We start from the raw sequence: 27,298 nt of genomic DNA on the forward strand, positions 1-27,298 counted from the left end.
AAAAAAATAATAACTATATTCATAATTTTACCTTTCATATAATTTTTTTTTTTTTAAATTAACAAATTTAATTTATTTTTTTTGTTGTGAATTCAAATTTTTTAGCTACAATTCACAACCAATAATATTTCTAGTTGTTAATTCAAGTTTTAAAACTTGAATTCACAACTAACAATAGTGATGGTTGTGAATTCGAATTTTAAAGATTGAATTAACAACCTAGCTAAGGGGATTCCGCTCTATCAATTTTGCCACTCTTATCTACAATTGCAGCAAACTCCACTTTTGAAACACTTCGCCAAATCCAAACTGTTCAAGAAGAAAGGCCACAACTTGATCTACATCATTTGCTCTAGCGGCCTCGGCGGCGCTGTCACTCTGAACATCTCCCTCTGATTCTTCGCCACGAAATCAACGGCTTCTCGTGCGATGAAGAGTTGGTAGCTGAAGCTACCTCAGGGAAAATCACCATTTATTTTATTAAAATGTTTTTGGTGGACGAAAATAATATTTCCTCCGTCCCAAACAAAATGTCCTATTTCTTTTCGGCACAGAGATTAAAAAATGTGTATAAAGTAGATAAAGTGGGTTGGTAAAAATTATTTAAATATTAAGTATAGAGAGAGAGAGAGTGTATTGCCAAAAAAGGAAACATGACATTTCGTTTGAGACAGCCCAAAAAGAAAAACAGGACATTTCGTTTGGGACGGAGGGAGTAAATAGATATTTTGATACATTGACTCAACCCACTTTTGAGTACTTCAAATTAAAATTAGATAAGTAAAAGACCAACAAAGAAAGGGGAAAAATGAAAAATGCAGAATTTCTTGATTAAAATACTCCATAGCACCCCAAACCCACTTTGGAGTACTTCAAATTACAATTAGATAAGCAAGACACCAACAAATAAAGAGAAAAACAAAAAGGATCATTGATTGTCAAAGGACAAAATACCACCTTTTACTTATTTGTGACTGAAAGTTTTTGCCTCCCATTTATAAACATAAGATTGACAAATATAAGTGGGGAATTTTGCAAAGTTGAGATTGAGGAATAATCCGAAGCAGTATCTGAAACTATTCATATAAACAAGCAACCATTAGAAAACACAACAAATTTAATATAGTTTGAGATATCATGGGAAGAATAGTATATTACTAAACAAATTAGTAATAATGTTAAAGAATTGTATAACTAGTTATTATATCATTTTAACAAAATCAAGCCTAATTACATATAGGCCAGCAAAAGGGAATTTAAACTTATACCAAATTACCATGATTGAGTAAACATGCAATGTTACCAATTCTTGTCAGCACCTTCATCAAAGTCACCCGATCCATCAACTCGAAAATCAAGTTGCTTTTGATGCTTTAATCTACGACGCTCGTCAAAACTCTCCCATCCTTCAAACTGTGAAACAAGACAAGATTCAGACAAGGATGACTTGTTTGTATTGGCAAATAAAAATATCACTTTTGCAGGTTTTCAAAACTATTTTTTGCCAACCCTTAGTTAAAAAACTAGAATCGCATTCCTCTTCTAAACAAGTGAGTGGATCACTGTGTCATCATGGCTATGAAGTGGATACGGGAGATAATTCGGCATGCTGCACTTCACCAAACTTGAAACGGGAAAGGCTTCAAGTGAAAAATTAAATCCTAGAGTTGAAAATTCAAAGAAATGCCCTAAACATTCCATAAATACTAACCTAAAGACGATAATCTTCTTTTAAACCTTGACCTATATCTAGTACTCACAGGGAAGCTAAATCCTAATAAATAAAATATTTAGTAGCATCAGTAGCAGTCTTACTCGAAGTACATAAGTGTAACTTGATTGCTAAAACTAAAGCACTGTTTACATATGTTGGACAGGGCTATGAGATACATATTACTAAGCTAGATGTCTTCTGGAAAAGATTTATCTGAAAGGATGTTATGTACCTGGCGCAGAAGATCTATCGTTATTTCTGTTCCATGAAGATCCAGTATGGAAAGCTGTAAGCACAAGCGAAACAATGTTTTTGGCAGGGTTTTCAGCCCATTATTACTGAGATATAGTGCCTGCATAGGTTTCAAAAGAATAACTGTTCGATCATATAGGATTATTATCTGCTCTAAGGCTTTGGAACCTTGTTCCCACTGAAGGTTAGCAAATTGGAAAGGAAAACAAATGCTATGGTATATCACCAGAGAAAAGATTAACCTTTAATTTTCTTAAATTGCCGAATGTCTCCGGCAACTCACTCAGCAAATTACACGATAAATCAACCTGCGGGAAACTAAACCTAGTAAATAGGGGTAAATGATGAGGTTGGGAGCAGATAGGGATCCACACTGCTAACAGTTACTCCCTCCGTCCCATTACAAATGTCTCATTACTTTTAGGCACGGAGATTAATAAATGTGTAGAAAGTAGATGAAGTGAGCTGGTGGAAATTGTTTAAATATTAGGTATAGAGAGAGAATATATTGCCAAAAATGGAATGAGACATTTGTAATGGGACATACATTTGTAATGGAACAGAGGGAGTACAATTCTATACATAAGTGACCATTACACCAAATAACTTATCAAGTACTGTCATTATTACAAAAACCATAAAAAGGTAAATAGAATAGGAAAGGAGGAAAGAACAGGGTCATACTTCAACAAGAGAAATGCAATTTCCGATACTTGTAGGAATTGTTTTTAACCTGCAATCAGCAGAAGTACCAGTACGAAAGTCAGAAGTACCTTAATATATTAAGGAAAATTAGACACTATTCACTGCATGCCTCTACATAAAATTTAAAAATCCAGGAAAGGAAAACAACCATACCTTAATCCAAGACTTTTGACTTATTTGGATTAGTTAATTTAGTTATAGCTGTCAAGTACGCTTTATATATTGAAGAAATCAGCTTTATTCTTCCTTAAGAATGGAAAGTAGAACTCCGTCTCTTAACCTTTATCGCAAGTGGAAATACTTGGAAATTCAGACGGAGAATTATCAAACACATTTTATTTTTAAAACTTTATTAATACAACATTTTTTCAGCTAATTTTAAGAAATAATTCAACTATTAAATAACCAATTAATATTCAGAATACTTACTAGGTAAGTAGGTATATAAAGAAAAATATTGCTGGTAAGGTTATTATATAATTGGTTCAATGTTATCGATGGCGGATGGCGGTCCATGGCGGTCCGGCCTGAAAACCGCCATAAGGATATGGCGGGTGCCATGGCGGGTTATGGCGGACGCATGGCGGATTAATAAAATAATAATATATATACTTATATATATGCAAATTATGAAATTAAAACATGCAAAATCCAAGAAAAATCATAGAAAACTTGATATCCTAAGTTTAAACATGACATATTCCTAAGTTCAAAGTTTAAACATAACAAAATGCAATAATAAGTTCAAGTCTTCAACTTCAAGCATAAGACATAAGAAATAGATAGATAGATAATAATGCTAGTCCTCCTCATCAACATCCACGTAGTCATCATCTTCATCATCATCCAAAGGGCTGAAGAAGCTTCACCCGACGCCGACATTATTATCAACCTAAAAACGAAACAATGACAGATTGCAAATAAAAAAATCGCCAACTAAATCATAATTTTACATGAAGTATGAAATATTTTTCTTTGTTAATAAACTGAAAAATGTTAGAAAAGAAAAAAAAAATAATCTACTGTTAAAAATTGGCAGAATAGCAGATTACAAATAAGAAAAAATGACAACTAAATTTGTAATCATAATCTTAAACTGAAAAATTTCAGAAAATATGAAATAATCAAAATAATCTAGTGTTTAAATGAAATAAACTGCTATAAAAATGAAAAAAAAACAACTAAAAAATGAAAAATAACTAAAAAAACCAAAAAAATGGACCTACCTGAGGTCGCCGGAGATCGCCGGAGCTCGCCGGAGCAGTGGGTCGCCGGTGCGTCGCCGGAGCAGTGGTCGCCGGTCCGAGAATCAGAGGAGGCGCCGCTGAGCAGTTTCAAGTTTGAAGTTTGAACATTGGAGGCTACTACAATGTTGAAACCCTAATTTTTAAACCTAATATAACTAAGTCAAAGGGTCAAAGGGTCGGGTCAACGGGTCGACCCGCCTGTAAAGCGGGTATGGGCCAAATTTCCGCCATATCCCGCCATGGCCGCCATGGCGCCATGGATATGGCGGCCGCCATAACCCGCCATGGCAAAACTGCCATGCCATAACATTTTTATGGCGTCCTAGCCCAAAACCGCCACCGCCATCCGCCATGGCGGCGCCATGGCGGAAATTTGACAACACTGAATTGGTTTACTTGCCAGTTTACCTGTTATTCTGGGCTTTTAACACCTCAAGATCGGTCAGAAGACCTATTTCAGTAGGGATGCACACCAATTTGTTGTTTGCGATATGAAGTTGCTTCAGGCTTGTCAAAGCACCAAGTGCCGGAGGAACTGATGCCAAACTGTCAGAAACAAGATATATAAAGGCTTTATAACAATGGATTAGATCTACCTAAGATGTAAAATTTTAAATTATTGGGGTAGTAAATTTGTTGAGTGTACATATAAGAAATTGAATAAAAGTACAAAATGAGGATCACCTATCAAGCATTTATAGAATAGAAGAGAGATATAGACAAAATTATTTTACTAGCATACAGGAATGCAATAAGTAATATAAATACAATGCAACCAAACTGCAACAGTACTATGAACATAATTATGGCTCTAGAGGTTTAGAAGAATGGCCAATTTGCTATATTTTCCTCCAGAAACTGAACAAGTCAGTAAAAACTGGTATGAACCATTAGCACGAGTGTAAGAAAATGATGTAGAACTGTAAAAAAATGGCTTTAAAACACCCTAGAATACATTTGGAATGCATGTATAAATTGCCGCTAGAGGGCTGTAGCCTATAGCAATTCTTGGCATGTTTTATGATTATAATATCAGACCTCATGTTCAATCAAGCAAGAAAAACTCTAATCAGTGCAGCGGTAATTAGATAACCCAAAAATCTCTGTGATAACCAAACAATTTAAGAGAATTATAATAACTGCAACTGCAATAATAGCTGGGAAAAAAAAAAAAAAAAAAAAAAAAAAAAAAAAACTACTCCCTCCGTCTCCGAAAAACATGCGGCAATTTGGGTGGCACGGGTTTTAAGAAATGTTAGATGAGTGTATTGTGAGTGGAGAAGGGGTCCCACTTTATATAGTGTGATGTTACTTTAACAAAAAATAATGGTGGGCCATGATGATTTTTTTGTGAATGAGTATAAAAAGTAGGGATAAAAAATAAAGTGATGGTGTGGTAGTATTCAAAACTAGAAAGTGCATGTTTTTAAGAGACGGCTCAAAATGACAAAATGTGCATGCTTTTTGGAGACGGAAGGAGTACATAACTTAGACCCATCCAATCTTACAAGCAATTTCCAAGATTACTCTACAGCTTGCGTTTATTACATTTAGTATATTAAGACTCACTAAGATTACTCTACAGCTAGTAAAGCTCACTAAATTGCTCTTCGGTGCTGACTTATTTCATTACCCATCCCATTGTCCTCTTACTATCATGAAATCTAACAAAGCAACCTTCAAAGTATGCTTTCAGCTTGGGTTAATGAATTCAGTTTAGCAAAGCCTGTAACACTCCACAGGTAGCTCTTTGGGTACATAATACCTGCTTCATTTTATTCTACTGCTGTTGACCTTCCAGAAATAGAGGCAAAGTGGCAAACACAAGGAATCAACAAGGTAAGGATAGGGAAGGGAAAAAAGAAAAGAAAAAGAGAAACACAGGAACAACACCAACAAGGAAGCTAGAAACAGATCCAAGGACATATATAACTCGATAACCATGAAATTTCAGTAGCTCTAGTTCTTTTAGCAAGTTACTTATAAGTAGATATAGTCATCAATAAGTTACAATAAATGTAATAATCATTAACCAAGTACACATATGAAGAGACTAATCCAATGAAATTACTGGAGTATGAATGGACATACTTATTTTGGTTGAGTGAGAGAACAATGAGATGCTTCAAAGATGTTAATTCATCCCAGGCAATGGAAGTATCGGACAAAAGATTGCCATTAAGAAGCAGCTTCTACAGTAGCAGAAACATTACAAAAGAGAATAAGACAGCCTAGTTAAAGAAGCTTTAATCATTTAAGAATATTTTTCAGCTAAAGCATTGAGTTCTGTAGACCTGAATGATGCTTAAGCGGCAAATTTCAGCTGGCACCTCAAGTAAAGAGTTGTGGCTTACGTCAAGCACTCTAGCCAAAGATCCACAAGTCCAAGCTTCCTCAGGTACAGTCTTGCATATACAAGAAGTGTAACTCAAGGGTACACCAGAATGACTTAACAGAGTCAAACCAACTTCAGATATACGGATATTCTCCAACAGAAAGTTCCATACCCAAATATCAATGATGTTTTCCAAAATGAAAACATAAAAACTGAAAAGCATAGAATTTTCTCCAGAATTGTCATCTAAGAGAATGCTTGAGTTTCGTATGGCTGCTGATATGAAAGACAGATATCTCCTACCTCATGTAGATTGTGCAAAAGGGTAGAGGTACTAATATGATATAGAAGTTGGATGTTTAAAACACTTTGGACAAGATATTACCTTCAAGATTTTCACCACAGGTACACTTTAAAGTTTAAAGTACTTGATCAATTACACTAATAATTTACGTTTCATATCCATATATGCTCTGTTTTGTAATTCTAGGTTCATTAATAATTTCAAATGCAACATAATAGTAGGTACTAAAAGTCTCAAACTGTAACAGAAATAGGTAACATAGTGATATCTTTATGTTCCATACACAAGCAATTAGGTTCTGCATATCGTCTCAGTATATGTTCTGTGTCTAATTTTCATGTCGACGCTTAAAGTTTGAACTCTAATGCAAGTCAAAACTTCATGCTGTTATTTACTTTCCATTCATCACAGATCATTAACAAAAAAATTACGCAACACTGGACAGCACTTCTTGCTATATTTTTGTAAATCTAGATGAAAAAAGTAAGAGAAAAGATCTTTCTTCGTTACCCTTCACACAAATATACATCTCTTATAATTCACCTTCTTTTCCGGGTAATCTGAGGTAGGCCTCAAGACCAACAGTACTTAGCAGTTAGCACCACATCTATTTGCATAAATAATCCTGCTACCATTGAGTTGAAAAAAAAAAAGGAATGACTAATGTGCACTTGACTATTAACCAGGACTTCAAACACTTCAAAGTCACAACAAAGGAAAAGACATCATTTACCAATTACCATACTAGCATTAGAGCTGATCAACTACTCTCTTGAATCAAAAGTTATTTTTATTTAGCAGTAAGCAGATTCTCCTTAAGGACTTAAACTTCTTGATTAGTTTAAATACTATCTCAATATTAGAAGATCATGATCAGATAAGAACACATGGGAAATTACAGTAAGTATTGATGCCAAAAAAGTTGATTAGATGTTAAATATATGTTGTCTAGTATCATTATCTTCATTCTCCGGAAGAAAAAAAATGTGTGATCGAAACCATTCTTTACTAGATTAATCTTAACCAATCATTGGAAATCAACAACCAACTTTTCTGGTTTTCACATGGGTTCCAAATTGAATTTGACTTAGGAACCAATGATAGGAGACGTGTCCTCAACTTGAATCTCAAGGTCATACAAGTCAAAAGCTGACGACAAAGACACTATCCACAAGACATGAAGTAGTAGCTTAATAATAGATAGCAGCCAAAGAAGTCTACCACCTAGAGTCCTTTCAACAGCTTGTTGTGCTCTTTCCATTATTCTATAGAGACACAAAGGGGCCACATGTCTTTGTTGTAGTAATATGAATGTTTTTATCCTATTGATCATTCCATACCTAACCAGTTATCTACTTATCTATGTTATTATGCCACGAGACAGAATGTACGCCGTCCTATTACTATGGCTATTAGTCCTTGACGCATGAATTACCTATCACAAATTGAGGTACTGGGTTATCAAGTTAGGAGAAAATCAGCAATTTTGAACCACAGATGCTTGAAAATCTTTACTTTTGTCATAGATGATATAATTCAAACCAAATGGTACTACCAGTAATCCCAACTACATACCATTGTTTATTATTTCAGATTTATAATTTGATTGCTCGGCCCAAAATGTTAAAAACTGATGTGACTTTCTTCTATTCCCATAATGTTCTCGATAACATAAGACTATCTGTCATTATCCACGAATATATGAAAATATGTATGTGGATGTATGAAGCTGGTGAAGGTTCCCAAGTTAAACAAGTAATTGTGAAAAACAGCATCAATTAATCATCATATGTCAGACATTGATAAAAATACAAAAACAAAAAACTGAAGATTGCTAAAATTTCATGCTCAACATAAGTTTCGCATACCGTGAGACCACAATCCGACAATGCTATGACCCCAGAGAGTTTCCACCGTTCAAGTCGGCTCATGGTGACAATTTCTTCATTGTTTTTTCTCTTTTCTGTTGCAATACCCCTCGCTGCTCTTGAAGTGGGCAATTCTTTTTTCATTGGACCACCCTGTTCAAAGATATGCAAATTAGCACTGTTAGTATTCACAAACTACCTTGAAGCTCAAAATAACACTTGTTTCAATCTACCAAGATAGCTTTAGTTGAACCACTAGAATCGGCTAGCTATGAACCATTCATGTGTGTTTAATTCTATGAACGAAAAAACGAAACACATACGACAACATTCTATTCGTAAAGAAAAGACATTCATTGGGACCATCAAATTATCCCAACATAATTACTCCTATAACTAAAAAGAAGAAGAGGAAGCTTACCCCTTGATGAATACCTTGTGATGCCATGAGCATAATTTTGGACCTATCACTAATATCCGCCGAGGCCAATGTCGATTCGTCCGACATAACTTTCCCTGAAAAAATCGAAATTCATATACCAAAAAACCCTAATCAAAGTAATGTAAAGCTATCACAGCATAGAATAGAAGAGTAAAATACCTTTGAAGATGAGCTTTTGGCCTCGAGGGAGGACATCGGTGAGCGTTTGAAGGATAAGTTTAAGGTCTTTAATGGTGGCGTCCGCCGCAATTTCAACCGGTATGGATCGGCCCCCGAACTTCACACTCAACCTTAATTTGCTTGTTTCTCCAGATGTCGCCGCTTCCGAATCCATCTCGTCCGAGCTCGATGAATTATTTTGAATTAACACTACAGATTCCCAACGCTAACAATTCGATAATCACACACTTTTGTTTGCTCAAGAATAGGCAATCCAAAACAATTTTTAAAAAATCGAAGCTTTTCGAATTCCAGCGTAATACTCCCTCCGTCTAATTTTCATGTTGGGTTGGGCGTTCCAAAAAATTAATCTTATTCAATTTATGAAAACTACTCATAATAGAGTACCTTTGGAAATTCTAAAAGAAAAAAAAAAAGAGTACCTTTGGAAAAAAAAAAATAATCAATTTTATTTCATGATGAGTCATTTTTTTATTCACAATACAATTAATTAATACTTTAGTTAGTGCCATGCACGGTAACAATCGAAACACAATGATATTTTAGATAAATAAGTAAAAAATATGAGTGAACTTTTAAAATGACCACTTTCATATTGTAAAAATAAAAAATGTCCACTAAAAGAAAAAAATTAAAAAATGTCCACTGTTACCAAAATACCCTTCACATTAATAATTAAAAAAATGTCCACTTTACATCACCCCTTTAAAAGATCCCGCAATTCACAACCAGTGTAAATTCACAACCAAAAATTTTTGGTTGTGAATTGTGAATCCACTTTACATCACCCCTTTAAAAAATTTTGGTTGTGAATTCACAACCAATCGAATTCACAACCAGAATTTTTGTTTGTGAATTCACAACCAGTCGAATTCACAATCAAAATTTAATTCACAATCAATTTTTTTTGGTTTTGAATTCACAACTGAACTGAACTGAAACCCTAAACCCTAGTTGTGAATTATTACGATTGTGAATTCACAATTGAACTGAACTGAAACACTAAACCCTAAACCTAAACCTAAACCCTAGTTGTGAATTATTACAATTGTGAATTCACAGCTGAACTGAACTGAAACACTAAACCCTAAACCTAAACCCTAGTTGTGAATTATTACAATTGTGAATTCACAACTGAACTGAAACCCTAAACCTAAACCCTAGTTGTGAATTATTACAATTGTGAATTCACAACTGAACTGAAACCCTAAACCTAAACCCTAGTTGTGAATTATTACGATTGTGAATTCACAACTGAACTGAAACAGTAAATTCACAAATGAACTTAATCAGTAAATTCACAAATGAACTTAATCAGTAAATTCACAACTGAACTGAACTGAAACCCTAAACCCTAAACCTTAAACCCTAAACCTAAACCCTAGTTGTGAATTATTACGATTGTGAATTCACAACTGAACTGAAACCCTAAACCCTAAACCCTAAACCTAAACCCTAGTTGTGAATTATTACGATTGTGAATTCACAACTGAACTGAATTGAAACACTAAACCCTAGTTGTTAATTATTACAATTGTGAATTCACAGCTGAACAGAAACAGTAAATTCACAACTGAACTGAACTGAAACCCTAAACCTAAACCCTAGTTGTGAATTATTACGATTGTGAATTCACAACTGAACTGAAACAGTAAATTTATAAATGAACTTAATCAGTAAATTCACAATTGAACTGAACTGAAACCCTAAACCCTAAATCCTAAATCCTAAACCTAAACCCTAGTTGTGAATTATTATGATTGTGAATTCACAACTGAACTGAAACAGTAAATTCACAACTGAACTGAACTGAAACCGTAAACCCTAGTTGTGAATTATTACGATTGTGAATTCACAACTGAACTGAACTGAAACCGTAAACCCTAGTTGTGAACCCTAAACCCCAAACCCTAAACCCTAACCCTAAAATTTAATTCACAATCAGAATTTTTTGGTTGTGAATTAACAACCAGTCGAATTCACAATTAAAATTTAATTTACAAACATAATTTATTTTGGTTGTGAATTCAAGTAGTTGTGAATTTGGGGTTTTTAAAGTTTGAATTCGCAATTAAAACTAGAATTTGTTTTGATTGTGAATTCATAGATCTCATTGTGAATTCAAGAATATTAAGTTGTGAATTCATCGAGTTGGTTGTGAATTCAAGAACATTAAGTTGTGAATTCATAGATCTGAGCGTGAATTCAAGAATATTAAGTTGTGAATTCATAAATTTGGTTGTGAATTCAAGAACATTAATTCAAGAATATGTTTCTTTTTCAATCGATCAAATCTCTTTAATAAAATTCACAAATCATCACTAAAAAAAATATTACTCATTTTATTTCTTACAATAATTAAAAATTCTCATTTCAACCAAGCACATGTAATATAAATTTCCAATCACCAACACAAGAAAACAAAAATTTGAATCTCTGTTGCTACCATGGATTCATCGAGTGGAATATCGTCGAATTCATCGGGGCTGCAGACTCGGCATCGAAGGAGGATCTGCAGCAGACGATGGATTTGAGGAAGAGAAAGTGGATGATCTCCAACCGCGAGTCGGCGCGGCGGAGCCGCCTCCGGAAGCAGAAGCACATGGAGGAGCTGATGGCGCAGGTGGCCGAACTCTGCCTCCAGAACCACCAGATCCTCACCAGCCTCCGCACCACCACGCAGCACCACGTTGTCTTTCGACACCGTGCGGGTTGTCCCCAAACTCCATCACGGCGGCGCTCTCGACCCTCCAGTTGTCCTCATTCAGCGGCGTCATCCGCCTGAACGACACCTCCCTCTCTCTGCCGGATTGGAACACAGGGAGGCGGCTAGTGTGAAATTAGACCGGCTTAAGTCCAAGGGGCAATCTGCATAAACACAAGTACAAAGACATAATCACATTCTACAAATTAAGCTCTCGTTTCGGATTAATCATAGCACAAGTTATGATGCTATGATGAATTCATCTTCTATCTCAACTCTCTTCCAAAACCTCAGGCACACATAAAGAAGAAAACTACGAGAAAATCATTAGTCTGCCTAGCTGCATTATGAATTATCCGAGTTTTTGCTATGTTTTTTTACAATTCCCAAGATTTTGCAAGTTGATGTCTATTACTATGTAAATGTGGTATTCTAAGACATCAAAAATCTTTCATCAGTTTATTCTAAATCAGTATTCTAAGCATGCAAGAGCAACTCATAGATTCTTCTCAATCTCCTCCAAATTCATAGTGCTAACAACCTCGTGACTCACCAATTTACAGATAATGGCACCAATCATTTACATTTCAAATCCAAAGCCGCAAAATAACGTGAAATGAGGATAATGTCATTTCCACTTCAAATCCAAAACCTAAAAAAGAAAATGTGAAATGCAGATTCCAGCATAAGTTAAACCAAAACTAGAAAATCCCAAGCTTCCCATTTCACCAATTAACCACTCAACCATGCACCCAAATTTACACAAAATCAATTCCGGCATTACAGAGCAGAATAAAACTAGTATTCATTTTTCTAGTCTATACACACACGTAGTCCCAGAAATAGCAAAAATAAAGTAATGGGTAAGGAAATTACCAGGAGCAGCCAATGTGACAGGATGTCCCAATTGAAGAACCACCACCGCCAGAGAGAGAAAGGCTTCGCCAGCAATTCCTCACCTCTGAATTGTGCCACCGCCGTGCCTCCGCTTCAAGCTCAACCCTAGATCTGCGTAGAAGATGATCGGAAAATTGAAAATCAGCAACAAGGACGCCGAATCGCTGGCGGCGAAGGGGGAAAACCTCACGGAACTCGAAGCACCACCGCACTCATCCTCTTCTGCTTCGAAGGAATTGGTGGCGGGCGGAGGTTAAAGTCACGGCGAGGGGTGAAGCAGGAGCTGGTGGAGGCGACGAGGCCGGGGCAGCGGCGCTTCGCCGGCGATCTGAGCTCGAAGGAAGAGAGAGAGAGAGAGAGTGGGGGGGAGGGAGGGAGAGTGAAATTGTGAAAGAGAGAGAGGAGATGAAATGGGCTATTTTAGGCTGAGGGGCATTTTCGTCCTTTCAACCATAAAGTGGACAGTTTTTATTATTTTTATTTTAGTGGACATTTTTTATCTTTACAATATGAAAGTGGACAGTTTTATATATTTACTCTAAAAATATTTCCTTCATCCCCTAAATAATTTTTTGGGAATTGGAGGTACGGATTTTAAGACAAAATTATTAAATGTATTCAAAGTGGTGAAAAAGAGTTATAATCTATATTTTTGTAATTACAACATTAATTTTTTTTCTTGTCAAAGTGATGAAAAGTTGTTAAAAGAGTTATACTTTCTTCATCCCCTAAACACCAATTTTTTTCTCGACAATTTGATGATATTTTTGCAATTACAACATTAATTGAAAATAATATTTTAAAAATTAAAAAAGAGAGTGGAGAGAAGAGAAATGCGAGAGGAGAGAGAAAAGAAGAAATGTGAGAGAAGTTACAATATATATATATATATATATATATATATATATATATATATAATAATATAATATATAAAGGATTTTCTCCCTTCATTTTTTCTCTCTCTTTTCCCATCAATTTTTACACTATTTTTTTCTCTCTTTTTTATTATTTTAATTCTTTTCTAAGTATTGTCAAAATTGATTTATGAAGAAATATTCAATATGCATCTTAAGTTTAAGTTCGTAACAAGATCATTGGTATAAAAATCATCAAAAATAATTTTAAAATTAATAGGTTATTAAAATTTTAAAATATTTTATTTGTTTCTCTTTGTTAAAATTTTACAACTTTTTTATTTATGTCTGACGATGAGTGAATTATGTAGTTATCCTGGTTGTAACATGTGTGTAACAACTACCAGGGCTGCCTTCTACAGGCACCGGAAGACAGGGTTGGATCGCAATTAACATCCTGCGGTGGAAGTCCCCTTAGAACGATGCCTGAGTGACATCACTGTTGGAAAGCACCCATGTTGCGGTCCATCTCGTTGGAGAAAAAGACAAAATCCCGATAGTCTCTGACACACTCCGCGGCCTATGCACCTACTACCGTTACTCGAGGCATGAGGAGTGCGTGCACGCGTATGAACAAAAGACAAAAATACCCCTCCATTGTACTCTACAAATAGTTCGTCTATTTGTATTCACAGGGGACGCACATATAAGAGAGCACCTAAAATATTACTGTGACTTCCTCATTCAGATATTTTTCTTAAGTTATTGTTAATAGGTGATTAAATACATTGATAGTCGTGTGATCTTTATTTACTATTTCTGAGTTCATCTGATGGCGTCGTTTGTGGGAAAAGCATAGTTTAAGACGTGAGGTGTTTGTGTGTTCTTTACGACGGGAAAAATAGCTAAAATTTGGTACTGTTTTCTAGGATTCCCAAGGAGGATTCATGTCTTCACATGATGATTTTTGGGCAGAATGCATAGATCTTAGTGAAATTATGATTTCTACTGCGTGTGACAACGTTTATTAGTTGTGTGTGTGTGGGGAGGGGGGGTTTATGTGTAAATGTGCCTTTGATGGTTATTTTGGGTGCTTCGCTTAGTTGTTTTACGGGTCTCTTCGTTGTTGATTATGGGATGAATCGATTTTTGACAAAGTTACGAGTTTTTGAGCTGCAAAATTTTAGGGTTTACGAGGGGTTTTAGAATGTTCTAAATGTTCTACATGTTTTCATTCTTTCTCTGAGAATCTACTTAAATGTCTTTCATATTAGTGTTGTTGTGTTGTTGTTTTGTTGTATATGTTGAGTTGATGTTTTGCGTGTAGGAGAATTATGTATTTCTTAAGGGACTTCCATTATGGCTATGAATAACATACTCGGGTCTTCAGGTTTTCTGGTTCTCTAGATTTTTGTCTTATTTGACGCAATGACAGCCCTGGTTATCTTGGGCTGTATATTTATTATTAGGTTCCCTGGGGAATTTCCATGGACCACATAAAGGATATTTGTGGAATTTTTCTGGATCTTCGCTTTATATTATTAACAGTTATTATTAACAGGATCATGGAGAACACCACTGTCACCAAGGATCTCGGCGGGGATTTTGACAGTGAAGCTCAGGATCTCATTACTAATGTCCATGAAATGAACAGGGATGCTAACATTATCGGGTCAACACTGATAGGATCATCTCGACAAGTACCTATTGCACCCCCTTCAACGCCTGCATTGTTGAATGCAGGCTGGCTGCCATTGGATCTTTCCCACGGGATTGATAAATATCACTATGACAGAGCAAATGTTATCATTGTTCAATTATGCGGTTATGAGACAGATGATGGAAATTTCTTTTACTCCAATGGCTCCTAAGGCCCTGCTCTCGACAGTCGTGGGTGGGCAGGGATGTAAGTGTCGCCTAACGCCGATACGAAGGGTTCTACTTCGTGATCAAATCCCTGTAGTTAAGGGAAATGTTCCATCGGTAGTAACTGAGGCAGTTGATACAGCTAAGAGCCTAAGAATGACAATCAAGGCAAGTGACAAGGTATTGGACCATTTTATCCAGGGAAAATGAATCTCATTGAGGATGTCGGGGACACGTCTAGTAAGACCACACCTGTCACTAAGCTTCCTGGTAAGGAGTTACAAATGGAGGATCCAGCCTTGCTTCAGGAAAATGTATCCCTCATGCATAAACATATTCAAGAATTAGAAGCTGTCATCGAGGAGAAGGATCACAAAATTGAGATCTCACCCAGAGAGTGTGAGAGGGGAAAAGAGAAAGCTCGATCTGCGTGAAAAAAAATGCTCGAGATATAAGGAACACTTTGACCACAAGGGTAATAGTAAGTGCAAGGCTGTCACAAGCCACTCACGAGACAAAAACGATAAGAAAAAGAAACGAATAATTCCAGATGTGGGGCTAGTGTCGTGGTTGAGGTCAAACCCTTTTTTCGAGAACATACTAGCAGATGTCTTACTTCGTCACTATAAACCAATCACTCTAGATTACGATGGATCAGAGGATCCAGAGGTGCGTATGGTTAGGTTTGAATGATTGGTTATGCTACACCAATACACCGAGGGAATCAAGTGTCAGATTTTTTCCACCACATTATCAAGGTTGGCTTAGCAATGGTTCCGAAAATTAGAACCGGACTCTATCCACTCCATCGAGGATTTGCATGATCTATTCATGTGTCAGTTCGCAAGCTCCCGACGCACTGCAAAAATAGCAATATCACTTATGGAGATACACCAGAAACAAACAGAAACACTGTGGGAATATGCTGCTAGATTCAATATGGCCTCACTGAAGGTACCAAAAGTGAAATCACAGATCAAGGGATATGCCTTTGTTAGGGGATTGAAGCCTAGCGCATTTTTTTATGCTTTACAAGTGACACCACCCACAGATTTCGATGATATCAAAGCTGAATATAAGATGAACAAACCAAAGAAAGCCGAGAACAAAGCAGAGCAGTCTGTTGTGGAGTATTCGAGTGGGCCAGCATGCCCTTTGGGCTAAAAAATGTAGGAGTAACCTATCAAAGGATGGTAGATAATATTTTCCTGTTGAAATATGGTATCGACATATTGTAAGAGAATTTGAGAGATTGTAAATATTGTTCTTGTATTTCTGTATTGTATCTTGAGCATTACAGCACTCCCTTTTATAGGGATGAAAAAGAAATGTACAAGGAAAGTAATATCAAAGGAAACAAATAAATTAGGGATCCTTGATAGAGGATTTAACCCCTAAAATACTCTAACGAAATCTTTCCTTTCTAACACTCCCCCTCAAGTTGAGTGATGGGATTTTCGATGCTCAACTTGTCGAGTACTTCTGTAAAACTCTTGCAATTGACGGCTTTGGTAAGAATATCTGCGAGTTGGTCCTCGGATCGTACAAAGGGTAAAGCCACAACACCACTTTCGATCTTCTATTTGATGAAGTGTCTATCAACCTCCACATGTTTCGTCCTGTCATGTTGCACAGGATTTTCTGATATACTGATAGCAGCTTTGTTGTCACAGAACATCTGGCATGTCTTTGTTGGAAGGAGACCCAGTTCTGAGAGTAGTCTTCTTAACCAAAGAACTTCGGTCAGACCACTTTTGATTCCTCTAAACTCTGCTTCGGCACTGGAGAGTGCCACCACTTTCTGTTTTTTACTCCTCCAAGAGACAAGATTCCCTCCAATGAAGGCAAAGTATCCTGCTGTTGATTTCCTGTCAACTGGGTTTCCAGCCCAGTCAGCATCAGTGTAGGCTTGTATCTCGAGATGTCCAGTCTTCCTGAACAGTACTCCATAGTCAAAGGTTTCTTTCAAGTATCTCACAATTCTGAGTGTAGCTTCCATATGGTCAGCTTGTGGTTGGTGCATAAACTGACTCACAACTCCAACAACATACGCAATATCAGGCCGAGTATGGGAAAGATATATGAGTTTCCCTACCAAACGTTGATATTTTCCTCGATCCGCCAATTCAGCTCCCTTTACAATCTGTAGCCCATGATTGACAGCCATAGGCGTCTCAGCTGGCTTGCAATCTAGCATCCCTGTTTCTGCAAGAAGGTCAAGAGTATACTTCTTCTGATTGATAAAAATCCCTTTCTTTGATCTGAATACTTCGATCCCGAGAAAGTACTTTAGTTTCCCAAGGTCCTTCATTTTGAACTCCTCGAAAAGATTTGCTTTCAACTTTTGAATTTCTTCTAAGTCATCCCCTGTTATGATCATGTCATCAACATAAATGACTAAGCAAGAAATAAGATCACCTCGTTTCTTCAAGAATAAGGTGTGGTCTGAATTGCTTTGTTGGTACCCGAACTTCTTCATAGCTGTGGTGAATCTTCCAAACCAAGCTCTTGGAGACTGTTTGAGCCCATATAAAGTCTTTTTCAATCTGCATACCTCCCCTTCCTCGAACTCATCCGAAACACCTTGGGGTGCTTCCATGTATACCTCACGTTCTTCTTCAAGCTCACCATGAAGGAAGGCATTTGTAACATCAAATTGATGAAGATCCCAATCCTTGTTTGCAACAATGGAGAGGAGCACCCTGACAGTGTTCATTTTTGCCACAGGCGAGAAAGTTTCTGCATAGTCGATCCCATTTGTTTGAGTGTAGCCTTTTGTAACCAGCCGAGCTTTGTATCGCTCAATAGATCCATCTGGTTTTCGTTTGATTGTGAAAACCCATCTACATCCTACAATTTTCTTTCCTTTCGGCAACCGACACTTCTCCCATGTGTGATTCCGGTTCAGGGCCCCTATCTCCTTTTTCATAGCATCTCTCCAATGCTCGATCTTCAGGGCTTGCTCTGCTGTTTGTGGAATCTTCTCATCATATAAGGCCGCTTCATAGGCTGTGGCATTTTTGGATAAGTTTCGTTTGGCGATATTCCCAACTGAGTATCGGGAATTCCGCACAATTCTCTCTAGGGTATATCGTTTAGGAGGTACGCCCCGAGTACTCTTGGGTGGTAGCACATATCTCCCAGTATCACCATCCACCGTATTCTCCTCCCGTTCTTCTTCAACAACTTGAGACATATGATTAGTCAAATCGGAAACCACATTGGTAGGTTCAGAAGTTCCTACCGCAGATATCAGCGGCGGAGAAGATATAGGGGGCGGCAACAGACTAGATTGTTCAGAAGTGGATGAAGCATGATCGGTGGCAAGGTTAACTTTTTCTGTTGGATCTGCTTCCGTGCCTGGCATTGGTACAACATCAGATAGGTATAAATATGTCCGTGTATGTTGATGACATGATGGTAAGAAACACGCATGCGGCATCCCACCCTGGAGATCTCGAGGAAATTTTCGCTGTTATCTGCCAGCACAAGTTGATGCTCAATCCAACTAAGTGCGCCTTCAGAGTGAAAACGGGTAAATTCATGGGGTACCAAGTCACACCCAAGGGTATTGAGGTAAACAAAGACAAAGTCCAAGTTATCCAGGATATGACGCCCCACCCACGGGCGTAAATAAGGTCCAAGGTCTCAATGGAAGAATTATAGCGCTGGGCAGATTCATGTCTTGTTCGGCCGACAAAAGTTTGCCCTTCTGCAAAATTCTAAAGAAATGGTCCCGATTCGAGTGGACTGCCAACTGCCAACGTGCATTTGAAAATTTAAAAGTATACTTAGCAGAATTTCTTATACTCACAAAGCCAATGCCAGGGGAGCCATTGTATCTTTACATCGTTGTCGGCGTAGAAACTCTCAACTCAGTACTGATATGGGAAGAGCATAATCATCAAAGACCCATATATTTTGTGAGCAAGATCATGCAAGGAACGATGTTAGATAATTGATTTATGCCTGATTGTTCTTATTTTGGGGGTTTGATTGTGATATTCTGAGCTTATTTTGTTCTGGAATCTGGTGCGTTTATGAGTCTGTTGATGTTTTGCAGGAGATTCTAATAAAATAGGAGGAAGAATGCTATGTTGGAGTTTTGGATCAGAAATTGCTTATTTGGGCTCAAAGTGACGGCCGCAGCGCTGCAATCCCTCGCCAGCGCTGACAACACTCCCCAGAGCGGTCGAGGCAGCTAGAGCTGAACAAATTCGACAGAGCTGAATTCATTCACCAGAGTAGATTTTCAGAGCTGACAGAGCTGAATTCCAGAGCTGACCAAAACTCGCCAGAGCTGCGTATGTCTCCAGAGCTGGCAATCACGCGCAAGGCCGCCACACTGCTCCAGAGCTGGCAATCACTCGCCAGCGCTGCCGTGACTTGCCGAGTACTTTTTCCCAACTTGCACTCTCCTGTGCGCGCACGCATGTCTGGCCGACTCTATTAGGCCCAGTTGTGCAAGGCCCTCTTGATTGACTTTAGGGTTGATGAAAGGCAGTCTATAAAAAGGGCCTACGCTTGATCATAATTATCTCAACCTCCGGCACCAAAACAGTTTAGGGTTTTTCTAGTTTTCATAGTTCATTGAGTTTTCTGAGATTTTGTTTTAGTAGCTTTCAATTTCCGTTTGAGTTAATTTTTCGTTTCGAAGTTTTGATCAGTGACAGTGATTCTAGTCTCGCGACGATATTGGTATTTCTTATTACGTTAATCTCTTTGAATCTGCATGCATCATGTTTCGCTTTCAATTTGCAATTTCATTTCTGTCAAATTAGATTAGAAGTTTTTATTTACAGTTATTTAAATTGTTAGCGTAGTAGCTTTTTAATTCCTAGTAGCCTTTACTTTGCGCTTTTAATTCTGCCTAGGGTTTAATAGTTTATTTTCTAAGTTTTGTTTTAAGTTGAAATTTTAATTACAAGCATTAGTTTAATTATCATAATCGAACTTAAAATTTACTGCTTTCGCTGTGATACAATTAGGAGCCCTGTTGAATCTTCCTTGAGAGACGACTTGGGTTAGCTTACACGCTACAATAGATCTCGTTCGATTATGAGTCGATCTAGCATAGTGTTTAGGTTGAGTCAAATTTTGGCGCCGTTGCCGGAAAAGGTTTTAGGCGTTTTAATTGTGTCACTTTGTTTTCTGTTTTTATTTGCTTTGTTTATTTTTCTTTTTCTTGTTTCTGTCACTCTCTCCCTCCGGTGCGTTTAATCCGTGTGTTAAGTGTTGTGTATGCAGGGACGCCGTAGTCTAAAAAGAAAACTTGTGTCTCATTTGGACAACACTAACACGAGTATTTTCAGAAAGAACTGTAGCAAAGAAGTTTTTGAAGAACGAGAGGAAGGATCTGATTCTGACTCTGACGAAAAGGATCGTGACAGAGCAGACGCTCTCTATTCTGACTCTGAGGGCAAGGAACGTGCCAGAGCAGACGCTTTCTACTCTGACACCAATCTGAAGGATACCGCGAGCTCTGACTCTGACTGTGCAGAGGAGTCCTTAGAAAATGAGGAAGATGAGATGGAGCAAAACAATATGCAGTATATGGGAGACTTCACCCGGCCCGTCATAGGGAACACTAACACCTCGGCTATTGTGCTCCCTACCGTCGTAAGAAATTACAACTTGAAGCCAAATGATTCAAGTTTGCTACCTCTTTTCTACGGGATGCCGAATGAGGACGCCCTACAGTTCATTCGTGATTTTTGCACTCAAGTGCAAACCATCCCACTGCTGAATCTTACACAAGATCAGTTAAAGCTCAAGTGCTTCCCTTATGCACTTAAGGATAGGGCGAGGACGTGGTTGCTATCTCTACCGCCCAACTCCATAACCACTTAGGGGGAGGCGTGTGAGAAGTTTATGCTGAAGTATTACCCGAATCACAAGACACAGGAGATCAGAGCTCAAATCATGAACTTCATCCAAGGAACGAACGAGCCTTTTCATGAGGCTTGGGAGAGATTTCAAGAACTCCTTCGCCAGTGCCCGCAACATCAACTGACCACTGTAATGTTGATGCAATTTTTTTATGACGAGCAGGTGGTGCAGACTGCCCAATTCATGGTGGACAACACTGCAGGAGGAAACATTGCTAGGAATACTGCAGACGAGCTAAAGAAAATATTCAAAACCTTAGCTGAGAGCTTCCAGCAGAAATCAATCCGTGGAAAGAAGGCTGAGGCCAGTGCAGTGGCACCCCAGTATGAGCTGCAGAAGCAAGTAGCAGAAATTATGAGAGAAATGTAGCAGATGAAGATGGGTAGGGTGGAACCACCTCGTACCCATGAGCCTTATGTCGAGAGTTGTGGCATATGCGGCGAGTTTGGTCATGGAGTTAATGAATGCCACCAGATGGGTGAGTACTCACTAGAGGGAGAGGCCAAGGTGTATGCTGCCCAGGGGTACCAAGGAAGACCGCCATTTGAGCAACGCCATATATACAATCAAGGGCAACAGAGCTCAAGTATGGGATGGAGGAGTCAGCAGAACTCGGGATGGAGGAACCAAGCTCCTGGCCAAGGGTCAGGATTCAATCAAAACAACCAGTTCCGCCGAACTCCATAGCAGATGGGCTATCAGAGTCAACAACAGTTTTACCCACCTCAACCGCAATACCTTCCTCAGCAATATCAGCAGCAGTACCCCCAGCAGTACTCCATGCCACAAGGGAACTTTCAGCAGCCGCAGCAGTATCAGACTGCTCCCCAGCAGTTTCAGAAACAGGTTCATCCCTAGAAGTCATCCTTAGAGGATACTATGCAGTCTTTCATGGAGATGACCAAGCAAAACATGGAGTCTCAGTCCGCCACTATCAAGCGCCTTGAAACGACTGTTGGCCAACTTTCTGGTACCTTGAACCAGATTCAGCAGCAGCAGCAGACCGAGAAACTTCATGGTCAGCCATTGCAGGCTCATCAGGCTCTAGCTGTTACTGTTCTCCACAGTGGCAAGGTGGTGGATAATAAAGTGGAAATACCCAGCGCTGACAATCACCCGCCAGCGCTGACAAGGCCGCCAGCGCTGACAAGGCTGCCAGCGCTGATAAGGTCGCCAGCGCTGACAAGGACGCCAGCACTAACAAGGCTGCCATAGCTGACAAGGCCTCCAGCGCTAACAAGGCTGCCAGAGCTGACAAGGCTGCTGGCGCTGACAAGGCCACCAGCACTGGCGAGCACCTGCCAAAAACCTGCTGATGTTAAATCGAAGAGCACCTACCAGAAAGAGAAGGCAGTACAGTTGATGCAGCCAAAAGATGGAGAGATGGAGAAAGAGAAGGAGGTGAAACTTTACAAGTCCACTACGCTATATCGACCACCGATCTCTTTCCCTAGCAGATTGAGGAATGAAAAGCAGGATCAGCAGTTTGCAGATGTCTACAACATGCTGGCCAAGGTGAATGTAAATTTGCCTCTCCTAGACGTTATCAGGGAAGATGCCCCAAGGACTTCGGGAAAGGACGCCACAGAGAAGTGGAAGAGCAAAACTATGGAAGCTATCAAAGCTATCCAACGTCCAAGTCCGCCTTTGCCATCGGTGATTGTTGATCCAACCCAACCACTACCGAAATAAGGAGATCCAGGCAGCTTCATTTTTGGCATTGGTTTGGGTAGAGTTTGGGAGGTCTCGGACATGTTAGATTTGGGAGTGGCAGTTAATTTGATGCCGTTTGATCTCTTTGAGAAGCTGGGCAGGAAAGAAGACGAGCTGAAGTGCACTGCCATGAGGATTCAGCTGGCTGACGGTTCTATTAGCAGTCCGCGTGGACTGTTGAAGGACGTCAAGTAATGGTGAGAGGAATAAGAGTGTTGGCTGATTTTGTGGTGCTCGATGCAGGGAAAGGCATTAGAGGAGATAACGGCCATCTTGTTCTACTTGGCCGATCTTTTATAGCTACTACTCAGCCTCGCATTGATGTGGGATCTGGAACTTTGAGTATGGTCGGGTCAGGTAGATCGGTAATGTTCTCTGTTTTCGATAAGAAGCCTGCGATTTCTACTTCTTTATTGCATAACTGTTCTTGTGTTGAGATATTTGACCCTGTGGAATAGCAATGTATTGTGCAGGAATTTCTAGACAATCTGCAAGAGTTTGATAATTATATGCAGGAGGAGGATGAAATAGTGCAGGAGTTTCTCGATGACCTGCAAGCTGAGGTGGTCATGGAAGAAAAGTTCATGGATAAGCTGCCACTTGAAGTTAATGCAGTGCAAGAATTACCGACTCACTTGAAAGAGGAAGCAACCGTTGAAGAAGAATGGACTGACATGCTGCCACGCAATGATGGTGTCGTGTAGTGTGTACTGCCTGTGGAAAAGAAGAAAGATGGGAGCTTGCGATCTGGCTCCCGAAAAAGAGTTGTGGAGAAAGTTGTGAATGTGATGAGCGCTTTATGCTCAGTAGGAGAAACCGCAGCTGCAATTAAAGAGGATGTGTTTTCACAGGGATTAAGGCAGCTGAAGTTTCAACGTGACTTTGGTTAAGGATTTCTCTAAGTCGGGCTGGCGACTTTAAAACTAGCGCTGCATGGGAGGCAACCTATGTTCTTTTTTATTTCCTTTCTGCTTGTTCTTTGTTTCCTGTTTTGTGTGTTTCTTGTTTTGGTACCCATCTGGTTGGTTTGAATTTTGGGTGTTCTTGTTTGTGTTGCAGAGGATGGGAATTACAGCGCTGCTGCGTTTTGCAGAAGAGTTTATTCGCCAGCTCTGCCAAGGCCGCCAGCGCTGCCAAGGTCGCCAGCGCTGACAAGGCTGCCAGCGCTGATAAGGCTGCCAGCGCTGACAAGGGCCGCCAGTGCTGACTTTCCCCTCGCCGAGTCCTGAGAACAGCGCTGACAAACCACTTCGCCGCCTCTCATAGTGCTCTGTTTTTCATGGCCAATTTTCAGGGACGTTCTTCTAACTCTTTATATCTTTTGCCCTGAGGACATGGCTTTCTTTTTGTGAGGGGGGGAGGGGGTGTCTTGTTTTGATGAGTACATGATGTTGATTTTGGGCGATTGGTCTCTTGTTCTTAGCTTGTTCTTGGATGCTTGCTAATTTTTATGAATTTGTGGAAGAGATGGTTTTTGCTGTGAATTTCGGGTTAGTGTTGATTGGTGGTTATTTTGGTTTTGCTTTTAATATATGGCTCTTGTTTGTGCAAAGAATTATGAGTTTTGTTGCAACACTGTTGTAAGCAAGTGAAACGTGATTTGTCCGGTAGATGTGGTCAGCTCTGGATAGTCATCTCTGGAACCGTAGTCTGCTCTGGATACGATGTGGTCTGCTATGGAATATTCAGCTCTGTGGAGGTACACTCTGTTCTGGAGATGGAATCAGCTCTGTCGAGCTTAGTCAGCTCTGCTCTGGCAAATGAGTTCTACTCTGGAGATGGTGAGCTCTGACTATGGAGTCAGCTCTGGCTATGGCATTTCAGCTCTGTCAAGCTTGGTCAGTTCTGGCGCGGGATTGTCAACTCTGCTCTGGCATAGACTATTCCGCTCTGGGTACCAGTTTGCGCCTAAAAACGCAATTCTAATCCAAAATCTCCAGAATACCATTCTTTCTCCTATTTTATAAAAATCTCATGCAAAGCATAAAACAGACTCATAACGCACCATATTCCAGAATAATTAACTCTAACATGGCACAAACAAACCCTTAAAATACGAACAATTAGGCCTTAATCACATATTATATAATTTCTTTTTGAATGAAATATGTACTCCCTCCGTCCCGCTATTGATGTCCCATTACTTTTCGGCACGAAGATTAAGGAGAAGCAAATTAGATGAATTAGGAGTGTGGTCCACATGATTTAGTTTGTGATTAAGGAATAGTTAATTATTTCTATTTAATCATTATTAAAAAAGACTTTTTTTTTATAATTTAATTTTATATAATCTGTAATTTAATTTATTTTAATATAATCTGTAATTTTTTTTAATCTTACCTAAATTTCGAACAAACATGTGCATAAGTTTGGAATTGGAATCCAATTCTCCAACTCAGCATCTGCCTATAATTCAATCATCACATGCAGCAAAACATAAAAAAAAAATGGCGCCACAATGAAAAAGTGCAAACTGTTCCAGAATTTTGCATTGAAATTTTAAACAACATTCAAATTTCCCACCGTTTTTTACAAGTTCAGTTCCTTTATAAATAGGGCAGAACCCACATTTGACACACAACAACTCCTACAAAACAGAAAAAACTCCAACATGGCTAGAAGGAAGGATCTCTCGGCCTTTGAAAGGGCTGCCATAATCCAGTTTCTTCTTGAAGGAAGCCACAATGGAAAACCAGCTAGAGGCAAGATCAATGCTGCAGTTCAAAAGTGGAGTTGTTGCCGACGAACGATTAGTCGTATTTGGGCAGCTGCAAATAAACAAAGAGCAAGTGGTGAGGTAATAAGTTCATTGAGTAAAAAAAAGCTTAGGCCAAGGAGAAAACTGGTTCATCTTGATTTAAATTTGATTGCTAGCTTAGAATTGTCAAAGAGATCTACCATAAGAAGGCTTGCATGTGGGATTAAATGCAGTAAAAGCACAGTGGGTAGGTGGATTAAATTGGGACTGATCAGACCTCATTCTAGTGCAATAAAACCTGATCTAACTACTCCAAACAAGTTGCTTAGGCTACGGTTTTCCTTAGAAGCTCTAGAATATGACAGGATTCTTAGGAGTTTAACTTTCAAAAGCATGCAGAACACAATTCACATTGATGAGAAATGGTTCTACATCACAAAAAGTAATCAGCGGTTCTATTTGACACCTGATGAGATAGACCCTCATAGGACATGCAAGAACAAGAAGTTCATCACCAAGGTGATGTTCATGTGTGCTGTATGTAGGCCAGTGTTTGGGCCTAATGGTGAATGCTTGTTTGATGGAAAAATTGGAATTTTTCCATTCACTGAACTTGTTCCAGCCAAAAGAAACAGTAAGAACAGGGCAGCAGGTACTATGGAGTGGAAACCAATTCAAAGCATCACCAAACAAGTAGTGAAAGACTGCCTAATATACCAGGTATATAGGGTGAATGAGATATGCCCTAAATGTAACAACAGCATGTTCCAAGTTCAACTGATTTCTGTGTATGATTAGTTGTATTGAATGATTCAATATGCTGTGTATGTATGGCAGTTTTTAATGTATGGCAGTGGGTACTTAAGAATAAATGCAGTGGTAGTGTGAACTTAAGATTTATGGCAGTGGGTACTTAAGAATACATGCAGTGGCAGTGTGTATGTATGTATGGCAGTGTGTATGTATGTATGGCAGTGGCTATTTAAGAATAAATGCTGAGTTTGTTTATTTGATTTTTTTTTTTAAAAATCAGATCATCCCTGCTATTAAAGCAAAGTGGCCAGCAAATGCAAGCAAAACCATATATATACAGCAAGATAATGCTAGGCCTCACATTCAAGACTCAGACCCAGATTTCAGGGCAGTAGCTTCAGCTGATGGCTTTGATATTCACTTGGTGCATCAACCACCAAACTCCCCAGATACAAACATCAATGATCTGGGGTGGTTCAGGGCAATACAAAGCCTCCAAACTGAATCAATGTCTACAAATGTTGATGGTCTAGTGAATGCAGTCATCAAGTCATTCAATGAGTTAAGGCCTAGCACTTTGAATAAGGTGTTTATAAGTTTGCAAAGCTGTATGGTTGAAATCTTGAAGGTTAAGGGGAGGAATAGCTACAAGATCCCTCATCTAGGGAAGGATGCTTTAATTAGACAGGATAAGCTTCCCTTGAATTTACAAGTTCCAAGTGAACTTGTTAGGGAGTGTTTATCCTACTTAATTGAGAATGGAGCATTGGCATATGGTGATACACTAATGAATGAGTTGGGAGTGCAAGCAGGATGCACAGATGAGGTTCAGATGATGGTTCATCAACTTCAAATTCAAGGAACAGAAGTTATGTGA

General features: G+C 38.8%; 2 protein-coding genes and 1 long non-coding RNA gene across 3 annotated transcripts; 1 reads left to right on the forward strand and 2 right to left on the reverse strand.

Annotated features, from left to right (window-relative positions):
• Window positions 1-1,099: 1,099 nt before the first annotated feature.
• On the reverse strand, window positions 1,100-9,463 carry LOC131006710 (LRR repeats and ubiquitin-like domain-containing protein At2g30105). Its single transcript, XM_057933855.1, has 10 exons — window positions 9,027-9,463; window positions 8,847-8,941; window positions 8,426-8,578; window positions 6,213-6,323; window positions 6,010-6,110; window positions 4,327-4,464; window positions 2,651-2,699; window positions 2,209-2,274; window positions 1,947-2,066; window positions 1,100-1,413 (listed from the first exon to the last, which is right to left on the reverse strand). Exons 1-10 carry the CDS (start codon window positions 9,199-9,201, stop codon window positions 1,300-1,302), a joined length of 1,122 nt encoding a protein of 373 aa, XP_057789838.1. The 5' UTR covers window positions 9,202-9,463; the 3' UTR covers window positions 1,100-1,299.
• On the reverse strand, window positions 3,322-4,303 carry LOC131006711 (uncharacterized). The gene is made up of 2 exons (XR_009095727.1): window positions 3,898-4,303; window positions 3,322-3,563 (listed from the first exon to the last, which is right to left on the reverse strand). It is a non-coding gene; the product is annotated as an uncharacterized LOC131006711 (long non-coding RNA).
• A 16,118-nt stretch (window positions 9,464-25,581) lies between the features above and the next one.
• Window positions 25,582-27,298, forward strand: LOC130985140 (uncharacterized). Its single transcript, XM_057907981.1, has 2 exons — window positions 25,582-26,388; window positions 26,702-27,298. The coding sequence occupies exons 1-2, from the start codon at window positions 25,582-25,584 to the stop codon at window positions 27,296-27,298; spliced, it is 1,404 nt and encodes a 467-aa protein (XP_057763964.1).

This window comes from Salvia miltiorrhiza, chromosome 1 (assembly GCF_028751815.1).
Source record: "Salvia miltiorrhiza cultivar Shanhuang (shh) chromosome 1, IMPLAD_Smil_shh, whole genome shotgun sequence".
Lineage (NCBI taxonomy): Eukaryota > Viridiplantae > Streptophyta > Magnoliopsida > Lamiales > Lamiaceae > Salvia > Salvia miltiorrhiza.

Coding starts and splice junctions, on each gene's coding strand:
- LOC131006710 (XM_057933855.1), bottom strand. CDS start 9,201: ATGGATTCGGAAGCGGCGACATCTGGAGAAACAAGCAAATTAAGGTTG. Junction 8,579..8,846: donor CACAAGGTATTCATCAAGGG/GTAAGCTTCCTC, acceptor ATCTTTGAACAG/GGTGGTCCAATGAAAAAAGA. Junction 2,275..2,650: donor ATTGCATTTCTCTTGTTGAA/GTATGACCCTGT, acceptor AGTTTCCCGCAG/GTTGATTTATCGTGTAATTT.
- LOC130985140 (XM_057907981.1), top strand. CDS start 25,582: ATGGCTAGAAGGAAGGATCTCTCGGCCTTTGAAAGGGCTGCCATAATC. Junction 26,389..26,701: donor AAGACTGCCTAATATACCAG/GTATATAGGGTG, acceptor TTTAAAAATCAG/ATCATCCCTGCTATTAAAGC.